This window comes from Pelodiscus sinensis, chromosome 3, assembly GCF_049634645.1.
Source record: "Pelodiscus sinensis isolate JC-2024 chromosome 3, ASM4963464v1, whole genome shotgun sequence".
Lineage (NCBI taxonomy): Eukaryota > Metazoa > Chordata > Testudines > Trionychidae > Pelodiscus > Pelodiscus sinensis.
The window spans coordinates 198,786,909-198,800,929 of record NC_134713.1 but is presented as its reverse complement, the minus strand read 5'-3'; the positions used below and the strand labels follow the sequence as shown (position 1 = coordinate 198,800,929).

Genomic DNA, 14,021 nt, shown 5'->3' with positions numbered 1-14,021 from the left:
TGCTAGGCGCAGTCTGGGTCCAAGGTGGACGTGTTCTCCCTCCTTTGGCTTCCCACCAACCGAGAGTGAGTTCTCCACCTGTGATGGGGAGGACTAAGCTCGACGCCCCCTACAGGAGGCCAGAGGCCTTGCCACACCCTATCCCGGCAAGAGGAGCAGAAAGGAGGTCCTCCAGGCAGGATAGAGTGGCTGCTGCAGAGACAGCCAATCAGGACCCAGCAGACCCATATAAAAGAAGCTGCCGGGCCAGGGCCTGTTAGTGTCCTCCTGGAGCTCGACCCAGGCGGGTTCAGGGGCTGACTGGGAGAACAGCGGCACTTCAGACCGGCTCAGAACCAGGTCCAGCAGCAGAAGACTAGCCGGTTAAGCCCACGGCAAACCTTGGAGAACCCTGCACAGGGAGGACTTGACCACACGGCCCAAGAGAAAGGGCTGGACAGAGCAGCGTCCCGGGGGAGTGGCCCAGGGAATGTGACCGCAACGGATCTCTTTGAGACTCAGCAGGCAACTGCTACTTACAGCTACCCGGGACCCAGCGGAGTGTGTGGGCCTGGGTCCCCCCAACACCCAGCACTCACAAAAGGGGGTAAAAAGCAGCCTGGTCCCAGGCCGCGTACTGGACACTTCCTCTCCACAGACAGCCGGGGAGAGACCGTAAGACTCCCCTCGGCCACCGAGGGGCTCTCACAAGAAGGGCAGAGCCCTTCCCGCCACCCCGCACGCAGCTGTGTCTGCAGGCTCCGACTGGCCCGGCTAAGGGGCTGACGGAGAGCAGCACTGGCCTGTTCGTGGCGCTCTGCCTAGTCCTGGGGGGTGGACTCCCGCCAGGAGCGGGGTCCCTGAGTACGACTGATTAACCCCCAAGAAGAAGGCATAACGAGTGAGGTTCTGCAGGGGTGTGTTCTGGGACTGGCTCTGTTCAATATCTTCATCAACAATTTAGATATTGGCATAGAGAAGACGCTTATTAAGTCTGCAGATGATCCTAAGCTGGGAGGGGTTGCGAGTGCTTTGGAGGACAGGGTCATAATTCAAAATGACCTGGAGAAATGGACTGAGGTAAACAGGATGAAGTTTAATGAGGACAAATGCAAAGTGCTGCACTTAGGAAGGAACAATCAGTTTCTCACACACAGAATGGGAAGCGACTGTCCAGAGAGGAGAACTGCAGAAAGGGATCCTGGGGTCATAGTGGACCACAAGCTAAATAGGAGTCAACAGTGTGACAGTGTTGCAAACCTGATTCTGGGCTGCATTAACAGGTGTGTTGTGAGCAAGACACGAGAAGTCATTTTTCCACTCTACTCTGCGCTGGTTAGGCCTCAGTTGGAGTCTTGTGTCCAGTTCTGGGTACTGCATTTCAAGACAGATGTGGAAAACTTGGTGAAGGTCCAGAGAAGAGCAACAAGAATGATGAAAGGTCTAGAGAACATGACCTGTGAGGGAAGGCTGAAGGAACTGGGCTTGTTTAGTTTGGAAAAGAGAAGACTGAGGGGGGACATGAGAGCGTTTTTCAGGTATCTAAAAGGGTGTTACAAGATGAAGGGTGAAAAATCGTTCTCCTTAACCTCTGAGGATAGAACAAGAAGCAATGGGCTTAAACTGCAGCAAGGGAGGTTTAGGTTGGACTTTAGGAAAAAGCTTCCTACCTGTCAGGGCGGTTAAACACTGGAATAAATTGCCCGGGGAGGTTGTGGAATCTCCATCCCTGGAGATATTTAAGAGCAGGTTGGACAGACACCTGTCAGGGATGATCTTCTAGATGGTGCTTGGTCCTGCCGTGAGGGTGGGGGACTGGACTCAATGACTCTTGAGGTCCCTTCCAGTCCTAGTGAGGTCCCTTCCAGTCCTAGTGTTCTGTGATTCTGTGATTGTGGTGGGGGGGGCAATGACTTAGGTCTCCCCTCAGTCAAATCCTCGGCAAAAGCCCCGCCACCGTCCGTGGGAGGGGAAGAGCGCAGCGGACCCCATCCGTCAAATCGACCCTCGGTAGCTGGGGAAGGCCACCTTGCAAATGTTAAGTGAAAACAGAGGTTTAAAATGAAATGTTTTGTGTCAGTAATTTAGAAGTGCTCTGTCTTTGCCCCTCACACTCGCCGGACCAGCAAACTGGCATTTTTTTGTTTTGCACAAAGCAAAGTGTTTCAACAGCTTAGGAATATTTGTCCCCAGCGCTTGGCCTCGGGAGAGCTGTGCACAGTGGCCCTGTGTCAGCACCAGAATGCGTCACGAATCAGCATTTTGTAATGAAAAAGTAATGAGGGGCGAGGGGGGGGATTCCCAGCTGGCTCTATTAATAGGCTGCGAATTTTCAGAGTTTCACAGACAGCCCTTTCCAGCAGCGGGATAGACCCGTAGACCTGAGATGCCGAGTTAGTCTTAACAAAGTGACACCCGCACACAGCAAAGGAAATTGTCGGCAGCTCTGCACAGGCACAGCAGGACTGTCCTTCGGCTTTGCTCCCAGGTGCTTGCCGCACGCCGTCGGCAGGTGCCGGGTGTAATGCTGGTAGCGCGGGGCTCAGCAAGGCGACGCGGGTTTGTGCCAGCTCTGGGGCCCCGCTGTCCCCTGGCAGGTGCAGGATGAGTGTTCCCCCACTGGTGGCTGGCCCGGCTCGTGGTCGGGAAGCCCCATGGCAGCAGGGGGAGGCTATTTCACAAAGCAGCGGAGCAGAAATATTGCGGCTTGTTACCATCGGGCCACTTTCCCGTTCGTGGCCTCGCCATGCAGGCGACTTTCAGTTCCGAGGCCGAGCGGAGACCCCGCCACTACAGAGCGGTTTGGTGTTAGGCTGAAAACCCCCTTTTACGTGGGGGTCGGGGAATGGCAGCCTGAGGCCTCAGACATGGGTGGTGTCCAGCTCAGTGAGAACGGACTCCGAGATGGGTCTCCCTGGGCCATCACTGCCACGTGTCACGAATAGGAAGTAACAAGGGATGGTCGATATTGGCTAATCGAATAGTCGAGTAACCACGTGAATTCTTATCGGTTAGTCGACTGTTCAGTGGCCCCTAGGGGCGGGGCCGGCAGCCTGTGGACTCCAGGCACTCTCCCAGAAGCCCCCTGCTGCTCCACAGTGCGAGGTGCCGGGCGGGAACTGGTTGGCGAGGGGAACTGGTTTAAAAGCCAGCTCCCCTCACGGACCAGCTGCCTGTTGCCCCGCACGGCTGCCTCTCACACAGGTGGCAGCAACCCCTGTCTGGGGGGGCCCTGAGCTCCTGGACCTGTCATGAGCTGGAACTGAGCCGGGCTGCCTGCCTGCCCGGCTCCTAATGCACTTTAATGCAGAGCTGCAGCAGGGGTAGGTCCCAGAGCCAGGCTGCTGGCCAGCCTGCTAAAACATTTTCTGGTGGCGGTGGTCGGGGGGATGCCTGTGGTCTGTAGCATTAACCTGTGAGCTTTTGCTCACTGGGTAATTGGTTAATCGACTGCACTAGTCCATCCCTAGCGGTAATCTACGCCGCCTTCGTGGCTGTGCGCTGAGGCTGCAGCCATGTGCGCACAGACTGGCTTTCTGGTGCGTTTCTCAAAGTCTTCCCTCCTGCACCCGGTGCTCCGCTCTCCAAGTTCCACGCAGGGCGGCGCAATCGCTGCTCTGCAGCAGCCAGCTTCACTTCCCAGCTGGAGAAGCAGTTCCCCTTTGGCTCGCGCCACATGTACGCTGGCGTCGCTGCTGTGGGTGGCCGGAGGAGTTGGCCCGCTTTGCAGCGGCGCAGGCGAAAGGAGAGCAGCGGCTGCTTGTTTCAGGGGCTGACGAGCGTCGTTGCATAAATGAGTTTTAGTCGTAAAGACAAGGCCCCGTTTCTGGCTCCTCTGACGTTGTCTCGCGGCCGTTCTATGGAAAGGGGATTTAAAGAACCGACCCTCCAGTTCCTAGCTACCTTCCTCTGGGACTGAGCTTAAATATTCCTTGTGGGTTCAGCCAGTTTAGAGTCCAATTCCTCCCTGCGGCAGCCTGAATTGTGTCAGGGCAAGGGGAGACTCTGCCCCGGGAATGACGGGGATCCTTTGTGTGTTCAGCCAGACGGGTCCCGGAGCCATGAAGAGGAGCCCTGGGCAGCAGCTGGAAAGTACTTCTCTCCGCTTTCCTGGGCTCCAAACAATTTCCCTGCCCCGTCTCCGGGGCGCAGCTGTTACAAGTGCTTGGGTGTCCCCACAGCTGGGCAGGGAGACGGCAAATATGAAACTTGGAATTGTTTGGAGGAAGCCGGCATGCGAGACGGGGCTTCTGCTGGTCGCCTTCCCTCCATGAGGATGTCCTGCCTCCCCGCCATCCGCTGGGCTGGAGAGAGGGCAGAGACGCTCACGAGCCCCTGCTTAACCCAGCTGAGTCTCTAGACAGTGCGCAGGGCCGTGGCCCCCCAGGAGGCTGCGTGGCCTTGGAGAGCTTGCGCCAAAGCCACTGAAGCCCACACGTACGTCCGGGCTTGGGGCCAGACTGGGAGAGGGAGGGGTGTTCTGGGCTCTGTGGACGTCACCCAGCAATGGACGCAGCCCTGGAAGCAAACAGGGCCCCGGCAAAGCCGTCACAAGTGCCGTAGCCCGATCCCCGCCCCGGGCACGTCAAGTGTCTGGCTGGGACCCCTCGCAGAGGCTGAGTGGCATGAGAGGTGGCTGAGGCTCCCGCTGGGCCTGGCTAGGGACACTGGTGCTTTAGCGCCAGCAGCAGGTGTGTTTGCTTTCCGGGCTGCAGGGCCTGCGCCCGAACCCGCTGGGCGAGCCAGGCAGCATTGGTCGTGCTGCCCCTAGGGGCATGTCTGCACTGCCGGGAGCCCTGCGGCGGGCCGGGGGTCCTGGGGGGTGTGCGGATGCTGGGGGTTACTGGGGTTTTTACAACCCACGCGCTGGTAACTGCAGCTGTTTGCAGAGGCGGCGGCAATGAATCGGCAGCGCGGCGCCTCCGTCCACGGCACGACCGAGGCAAGCGCGTTTCCCTGGCCTGGAAAGGACTCGGGGTCACGCGCAGGCGTACGGGGTAGGGCAGTTCAGATCCAGCTATTTACAGCTGCGGGTGGGGCTGGTGAGCGCCGGCGGGGTCGTTAGAGGCCCTTTTGTCCAGCCACTGGGGCGGGTAGAGGTCAGCTTTGTGCCAAGCTCCCCGTGGCTGCTCTAGAGCACAGACTTGTGTTTATCCTTATAGTGCTTTTAAACCGAGCACACACCCTGCGGTGACTTGGTGGGCTCCCAATTGTAAGAAACGTTCTTTCCAGCAGGGTGCCCGCGGCAACTGCCAGAACAGCCGGAGTCCCGTGGTGCCCAACACAGTTCTTTGGGCAGATGCTTTCATGGCTAAACCCCCTGCGTCCGATGCGTCATTGTCTGCCTCTGACCAAGTGGGTATTACCCAGGGAAGCTGATGCCCAAATAAACCTGTTAGGCTTCAAAGTGCCACAGGGCTCCTCGTTGCGTCTGTTCTTTTAAATCCTTGTAGTACCTTTCGGTGTAACGATAAACCCCTTGCAGCCGAAGTTGCTGTTGATTTCCTTTAAGAGAACTGGGGGGTCGATGTTGCTGTCCACGCTGCAAGCGTGCCCCCTTGCTCTGTGGGTCTCGGGCTGGCCTTGCGAGGGCCGGGTGCTTTCCAGCCGGCCGTGGCTGAGCGTGGGGAACCGCAGCTCTCCCCCGTCCTGGGCTCCCCGCAGGAATGTTCCGCTCTGCAGTGACTCGGGCTGGGAGCCAGGCGGGAGGATCCGGCGAGGGGGCCGAGTCCCAGAGCTCAGCCTGCAGCCGGAAGGTCGCCGCTGCAATTAAACGGCCGGGGCAGAGACTAGCTGCGGGTGCCCAATTGCTGGGTAGACGCCCCTTGTGACCCGAAAGCCAGTCCCGTCTGACACCGAGCCCGTACTCAGCCATAGACAGCCGCCCCCTCCCGCAGGTGGGAAGAGAACTGCTCCCGCGGGGGGGCGCCTTGGTGCCTGCTCTCGGGGCGGGGGAGGGCCTGCCTGTTGTGCACACATGGCCCCCCGGCCCGTTCTCCTGCTCCGGTGGAACCAGCAGCTGCGGAGGGAGGGGCACGCCGCTCCGTGTTATGGCTCCGCCCCCTCTCGTGGCCGGTCAGTACGAGGGTGAGGGGCGAACAGGCCTGTGCCGTAGCTCGAGCCACAGCGTGGCTGCCGTCGCGTGGAGGTCTGGGCAGCGCTGGGCAAGCCAGGCCGGCGAGCGGCCCCCTTCGTCTGCGGGGGCTGCAGGATTGTTGTAACCGAGGTGCTCCCCGGGCTAGGGGCGTTGTGCGCCCGGCGCTGGCGCCCCTGGAACGTGCGGGCGGCGCCGATTGTACCGTAGCCGCGCTGTGATTGGCTGCAGAGGGAGCACCCGGCTCTCACCGCCACTGTTGGGTACAACCGGCGCGCCCTTGTGTCGCCTGGCCTGGTTGTGCGGGCCCGTCGCCGTAGTAACACCGGTAGGGACATGGTGCGGCCAGGAGCCAGCGGCATCTGGCAACCTGCACGGGGACAGTGTCTCCTGGGCCACGCCCAGAACCCCGCTGCCCACACTGGCCTAGGGTTTGGCCCCTCGCCCGCCCGCCCAGCGATGTCCTGTGGACGTGGCGAGCCACTCGGGGTTGGGACACTCTGGCGCTCGGGGGGGCACGTGGCCCCTCCGGGCAAGGCGCCTCTCGTGGGAGAGGGGCGGGCAGTCCCCGTGCGCCGTGTGTTTTCCTTGGGAAGGCGGCCGCAGGCTCAGGCGGCCTCCTGTGGGTCAGTGCTTTGCCAAAAGCCTCCACCAGGCTGGCTTGGGCCGGCCACATGGCTGGTCCCCCTTGCGGGGGGCTGCTCCCACAGGCACAGCTCGGGCAGAGGCAGCCCCCGGGCCTGCGAGCTGGTGCGTGCCTGGGGGGCCGGGTGACCTGTCCGCGTGGCTCGGGGCCGTGTGTCTGCGGTCGGGTGTCGGAGGCGGATTTGGGGGCCCCGAGGTTCCCGTTCTCACCCTGGTATTTGTCGCCCCCCAGGAGGATGGGAGCCGTGGCGCCGGCGTGAGCAGCGGTCCCGAGTCCCGGGGCAGGACGGCGAGTCCCAGCATGGCTGGGCTGCTGGAGCCGAGCGGCGTGTTACTGCACAGCAAGCGGGCGGGCGCGGGGAAGAACGGCTTGATTAACACCCGGAGCTTGCTGGCGGAGAGCCGGGAGGGGCTGGTCTCGGTGTACCCGGCACCGCACTACCAGAGCCACCTCATGGGCACTCGGGCTGCCCTGGGCTGCCTGCAGAACGGCCGGGGCGACCCGGCGCAGCAGCTGCTGGACCCCACCACGCTCCAGCAGACGGCGGAGTCCCACCTCCGCCCCAACCTCCTCCTGTACTCGGAGAACGTGCTGCGCTCCTGGGGCGAGGGCGTGGGCGCCGAGTGCTGCGAGACCACCTTCATCGAGGAGCGCCCGCCTGCCCCCAGCCTCGCCAGCAGCGACAGCAAGATCCACACCCTCTCCTACGAGGTGGAGGACGACGAGGACTTCCAGGAGCTGGAGGTCAGACATTGGGGGTGGCTGGTCGGGGGGGGCGCTCAAGCGCAGGCGGGACTGCCCCTCCTGGGGTGAAACTTTGGGCCCACCATCGTCAGCAGGGCCAGGATCGCACCCGTCTCCCCTACACCTGCCTTGCTGGACGGAGGCCTGGGCCGGTTTCCCCAGCAGATTTAGGCAGGGGTTGCGAGTCAGGGCAAATCCGGAGCCTCCCTTCCATGGGTGATGGGTGAAGGTAGGGCTGGGGGAAGCAAGCCCTGAGCCCCGCCCCTTCTACCCAGGCCCCACCCCCATGGGAGCCCAGCCCCGCCCAGCACGTGGCCCCAGCCCTGGAGCAGGTGCTCAGGGCAGCAACGCTCCACCCCTACAGCAGGCGTTCTGGGGGCAGGGCCAGGCTGGTGCTTGAGGGCCTCCCCCACCTCTGATACCCGCCACCCTGCTCCCTTCCCTTTTAGTCGAGGCCCACATGTCTTGGCTGTCGTTGCCCTTTGGCACTCAGCAGCCGCCGGAACGGCTTTTCCTTCGCCGTTTCGGCATTGAGGGGCCCGGGAAAGGGGAATTCGCCAGCGTGGGGGCATGTCGGGGTTCCCTGCCTCCTGCACCCCCGTAATGGCACGGCCAGACTCCGCCAGCCAGGAGAACAGAGGGAGTTTATTGCTTCTCCCGGATACAGCCCAGCACAGATGCGGCATGTGTGGCGTGGGCCCCGATCTTCCCTAATGCCGCAGACACACAGCAGTGGTCCCCCGGCCCCAGCCGGCGGGCAGGGCTCTTGTGCTGGGCCCAGCGTCTCTGCACTGCAGGGCTCCGTTGGCTCCGTGTGGGGGCAGGGGCTGGGCTAAGCGCTCGACCCGCCTGGAGCCCGGCTGCGGGCTGGCACGTGAGACGGGAGGGTGGGTCTGAGCCAGGCTGCGGCGGCTCCCCGCTCACAGGCTGCTGGCTCGCTGCCCGCTGAGCGGCAGGACACGGCCTTGGCAGCAGCCGGCGGGCGCTGGACCTCTCGTGTCAAGCCAGCGCTGTCAGCGCGCGTGACCAAGCCTGCCCCCACCGCGCCCGGCCTGCCTGCCTGCCCCTTGCTCCAGCGGCTGCGCCCCGCCGGCTCCATCACCACAGCCCCGGGAGCCTGCAGAGGGTCACGCAATGGGGGCAGGGAGCAGGTGGGGCCCAGGGTCTCGGAGGAACCTGAACGAGTTCCAGTGAGTTCAATGGACCTCGGCCGCCTTCGGGGCTGTGAGGGTCGGAGCCCGAGAGCCGGGTCTGTGGCAGCCCCAGGCCTCCAACGCAGAGCCCTGAGGTCCAGCCCCCGCCAGCTCCGTCTCCACAGCCGGAGCCTCTGCCCTGTGGCTCACCCCAGCCTGCACCAACCCCCGCCCCAGTGTGATGGGGACCAGGGACCCTGGCGGGTCTCCCTGCAGCCCCCTGGGATGGGAACATGTGGCCCACGCCTGCCCCCCGGCATCAGCGCGCTGGCCTCCGCTGCATGGCTCCCCCCGTGGGAAGGGGGAAGGCATTTCGAGCAGCAGTCGCCAAGGCGGGGCCAGAGCTGCGCTGGGTGGCTAGTGGCTTCACGTGGGCAGAGCTGTGTGTAGGTCGAGAGCTTTGGCTTGAGGCAGCTGGAGCCCCTCCCACGCACCGGGAGAGTCATCTCCTGCACTCGCCCCTGGACGAGGAGCCGGTTTCGTGGCCAGACTGTGGCTGGGTGGGGAGCCGGGTTTGGTCCGAGTGCCCCTGGGCAGAGAGTCGGTTTCGTGGCCGGGCTGTGGCTGGGCAGGGAGCCGGCTCGGTCCGGGCTGTGGCTGGGCGGGGAGCTGGTTTTGTGACCGGGCTGTGGTTGGGCGGGGAGCCGGGTTTGGTCTGGGTGCCCCTGGGCAGAGAGTCGGTTTCGTGGCCAGGCTGTGGCTGGGCAGGGAGCTGGCTCGGTCCGGGCTGTGGCTAGGCGGGGAGCTGGTTTTGTGACCGGGCTGTGGTTGGGCGGGGAGCCGGGTTTGGTCTGGGTGCCCCTGGGCGGGGAGCCGGTTTTGTGGCTAGGCTGCGGTTGGGTGGGGAGCCGGTTTTGTGGCCGGGCTGTGGCTGGGCGGGGAGCCGGTTTTGTGGCTGGGCTGTGGCTGGGCGGGGAGCCGGCTTGGTCCAGGCTGTGGCTGGGCGGGGAGCTGGTTTCGTGGCCGGGCTGTGGCTGGGCGGGGAGCCGGTTTCGTGGCTGGGCAGGGAGCCGGTTTTGTGGCCGGGCTGTGGCTGGGCGGGGAGCTGGTTTCGTGTCTGGGCTGTGGCTGGGCGGGGAGCCGGTTTCATGGCTGGGCTGTGGCTGGGCGGGGAGCCGGTTTCGTGGCTGGGCTGTGGCTGGGCGGGGAGCCGGTTTCGTGGCTGGGCTGTGGCTGGGCGGGGAGCCGGTTTCGTGGCTGGGCTGTGGCTGGGCGGGGAGCCAGTTTCGCGGCCGGGCTGTGGCTGGGCGGGGAGCCGGTTTCGTGGCCGGGCTGTGGCTGGGCGGGGAGCCGGTTTCGTGGCCGGGCTGTGGCTGGGCGGGGAGCCGGTTTCGTGGCCGGGCTGTGGCTGGGTGGGTAGCCATTTTCGTGGCTGGGTTGCGGCTGGGCGGCAGCCAAGGGAAGTGGGAGCAGCGAGCCGAGTCTCTTTCCCTCCCTGGTGGGAGAGACTCGGAGCAGCGGGTCCAGCTTGCTAGCGTGCAGGGCTCAGGGCTGCGTCGTGGGAGGAGCAGCGCCCTGCGTCGTGGGAGGAGCAGCGCTGCATGGCATGGTGCCGTTCCAGGCTCCAAGCTGGAGGGGAGGCATCTGCGTTGTGGCTTCTTTCCAGGGCTCACCCCGTGGCAGATCTTTTCCTGGCAGGCCAACCTGTGGCCAGGGCCCTGTCTGCAGGGGAAGGTTTTACTGGCTTGAATGTACAGCCAGTGCGTAACCCGGGTTAGCTACACGCCGAACGGACCCTCTGCTGGCTTGTGGGCCAGTGCCCCGGTTTACCCAGGTCCCTTGGTAACTGCAGTGTGCTTTGGACTTAACTGCCCTGAGTCATCTGTCCTGTCGGCCGCCCTCCCTGTGCTCGGCTTTGTGCAGCTCAGTTTGCAGAGCCTGTGGCCCCCGCTAGGTACCCCTCTCCGCTGCGAGAACTGGCCACTTATCCTACCACTCGCTCCCGGCCTTCCGACCACTCGTGTGTCCTGGAGAGGCCGTCCCGCTCCGCTCAGAGAGCTCGGGCTTTCTGAACGCCCAGGCCCCCTAGACCGCGCACGTTCTGCCAGCTGGCTCCCCGGTGCCCCCCGCGAGGCGTTCTCCCAGACTGGGGCGAAGAGCGGCTGGTCTGGGGACTAATCGCTGCTTCATCAGCAAACGGTTCCAGAGCCCTCGCCCTCAGCTTTGTTACCTGGGAAGAAGGGGCCGGGCCAGGGAATCCACGTCCCCAGCCGTGACGCCCACTCGCGTCTCCCTGGTGGCCGAGAGTTTCTGGAGTGCTCCGTCGGCATCCCAACGGGCCCGGGGCTCGCTGCCTGGGCGCCAGCTTCCTGCTTCCAATGCGCCTCACTTACTGCTCTTCGCTGTTAGCTTTGGTGTCTTCTGTTCATTGCTCTGTCGGTTTTGGCCTGCCGAATTCTGCATTGACACCTGATTGGCCAGAGCAGGGGTGGCCACCCCGCAGCTCTTTGATTTAAAAAATGCGGCTCCTTCTGCGTCTGAGCCGTGTGCCCGCACTGCCCACGGCCGGCCGCTCTGCGCAAGGCACCCAGCGTGTGGGGTGGCAGCGGCTCCGGGACCCAGGCATTCGGGTAGAGCAGCGGTTCCCAGCTGGTGCTCCGCGGGAACCCGGGGTTCTGCGAAGCGAAAGTAGGGGTTCCATGAGAACACGGAACTGCCCCGCCCCCTCTTAAAGAGACACTGTCTATTTTGAAAAAGCGACGAGGAGTCCTGTGGCACCTTATAGACTAACTGAAGTGTAGGAGCATAAGCTTTCGTGGGCAAAGACCCACTTCGTCAGATGCATGTAGTGGAAATTTCCAGAGGCAGGAATAAATATGCAGGCCAGGATCAGGCTGGAGATAACGAGGTGGATCCAATCAAGGAGGATGAGGCCCACTTCTAGCAGCTGATCTGGAGGTGTGAATTCCAAGAGAGGAGAAGCTGCTTTTGTAGTTAGCGAGCCATTCACAGTCTTTGTTTAATCCAGAGTTGAGTTTTGACACAATCAGCTCTGGATTAAACAAAGACTGTGAATGGCTCGCTAACTACAAAAGCAGCTTCTGCTCTCTTGGAATTCACACCTCCAGATCAGCTGCTAGAAGTGGGCCTCATCCTCCTTGATTGGATCCACCTCATCATCTCCAGCCTGATCCTGGCCTGCATATTTATACCTGCCTCTGGAAATTTCCACTACATGCATCTGACAAAGTGGGTCATTGCCCACGAAAGCTTATGCTCCTACACTTCAGTTAGTCTATCAGGAGCCACAGGACTCCTCGCCGCTTTTGCAGATTCAGACTAACACGGCTACCCCTCTGATACTTGTCTATTTTGAGTTTGGCTTTGTGTTTTTTTTAACTTGACCAATTCTGGGGTTTTGTTTTTTGTTTTGCTTGACAAATTACCCTGGCAAGCCTAAAGGTTCCTCGCAATTCTTTTAAGATGAAAGGGGTTCTGTGGCCCAATTAAACTGGGGAGGTGCCTGGCTCTGCGGGAGGGCAGGGGATAGGGTTAGAGCAAGGGGGGGACCTGGGGGTGCCTGGCTCTGGGGGAGGGGGTGCACCTTAAACTCAGTCTTCGTGGATGCTGAATAAGGCAGCCAGCACAGATGTCCTGTTTCACTTCCAGGACAAAGAAGAATCAGCATGTACGTGGTTTACACTGTGTTTCTTTAAAGAAAATGTAAAGGCGATTGCTGGCCAGGCTGAAGCCATTATTCTGAGATCTGGGTCTCTCCCGTATTGTTTTTGAACCGCTCATATCTGCAGTCTGGCGCAGGCACTTCAAATTGTGCTAACTTACTTCTCAGTTCAGTTTTAATTAAAAAAAACCTCACAGGACCTCATAGGGCCGTCGGGTTCCATTTAAAATACAGGGTGGGGATGATTTTTTTTTTTTTTTTTTTTAGTGTGAGAATGTTACTGTATTTTTAAAGGATTTTTTTTTTAATTTGATGTTTGTTCCTTGTCAAGTTCTCTGAGGATCGATGGACTGGCCGTGAATTGTTTAAGTGACTGGAGACTTTTTTATTGGTTTTTGTCTGAAATGTCCTGTAACGTTATTTTTATCACTCCATGGTGTGCTCGATCTATCGATCTTTCTATAGACAGTTAGATGCAGATAAATATCGAATACATGGCTCTGCACTCTGGCTCTTCGTCTCTAACTGGCTGGCCACCCCTAGGCCACAGCTGATGCTCCTTTCTGTTTTCCTCAGCAGGGTTTGATTTGCATTTTGTACAGAATCTCTTTTTGCCCCTCACTCCCCCGTTTGCTTGGTTTGGCCGGGGGGGGGGGGGGTCTCACTGTTTGTAATGTCCTGGGCTTTTCATGTGAGCCTCTATTACGCTCCTTAAAAATAGTTCTCCCACAATCTGCGGCAGTTCAGCTTTGTGGCGGTTCCGTTCCATTCCCATTTCACTGGCTCCCCGTTGGCGTCCTTCCCTTTTTGGAAGTGAAATGCTGTTACGTTTTTTGGTACCCACCCCCGCGTGTTCGGTCTGTTCTCTCCTGGCTGCCGTTAGCCAGTGGCCCTGCTGTATCCAGCTCTGGGTCGGATCCTGCGCTCCAGGTCGGACTAGATGGGGAATTGCCTTTCCCCGTGGGGGCCAGCAGCAGTTTTAATCACGTCTGGACGTTTTACCTCTGCATCCTGCCCTGAGAAGGCCCCGGCCCCGTCAGAACGGGCCTGCGTGGAATCCCTGTTTTACTGCCGCCTGGTTTTTGTTTCCTCTCTAATTTCCCACGGGCCCGTTCAAATCGCTCATCCCCCTCCCCCGCCTTGTCTCTGTTTAGCCGTCTGGCGTCTGTAACGAGCACTGGGAAGGGTAGTTAGTCGTCCTCAAATCACAGCCCCAGGCGGGCAGGGAGCTCAGGAGTCGTCCAGCCCCTGCCCAAAGCAGGACCAACCCGACTCAATCAGCCCAGCCTGGGCCCTGTCAAACCGAGAGTCGTTAACCCCTAGGGAGTAGGGATGGAGACTCCACCCCTCCCCAGGGAACCCAGCCCAGCGCTTCCCACCCGCCTAGGGAAAGAGTTTTTCCTAATCTCCAACCTAGACCTCCCCCCCTGCAACTTGAGCCCATTGCTCCTTGTTCTGCCACCTGCCCCACTGAGAACAGCCTCTCGCCAGCCTCTTTGGAACCCCCCTGCAGTGAGTTGCAGGCTGCTCTCAAATCCCCCCTCACTCTTCTCTTCTGCAGACTAAACAGACCCAAGTCCCTCAGCCTCCCCTTGTAGGTCGTGTGCTCCAGCCCCCTCAGCATTTTGGTCGCCCTCCATGGACCCTCTCCAATGCACCCACATCCTTCCTGTAGTGGGGGGCCCAGAACTGGACACAATACTCCAGATGTGGCCTCACCAAAGCCGAATAAAGGGGAATAAT

The 14,021-nt window shown here is 61.0% G+C and overlaps 1 protein-coding gene across 4 annotated transcripts in view; it reads left to right on the top strand.

Moving 5' to 3' along the window:
- Positions 1-14,021, top strand: part of SYNDIG1 (synapse differentiation inducing 1) — a 46,146-nt gene that overhangs the window by 12,052 nt on the left and 20,073 nt on the right. For all 4 annotated transcript variants that reach the window (XM_075925867.1, XM_075925868.1, XM_075925866.1 and 1 more), the window contains one exon: positions 6,951-7,463. In XM_075925867.1, coding sequence (XP_075781982.1) covers positions 7,020-7,463 — 444 coding nt within the window. In that variant the 5' untranslated portion in view covers positions 6,951-7,019. The remainder of the gene's footprint in view (positions 1-6,950; positions 7,464-14,021) is intronic.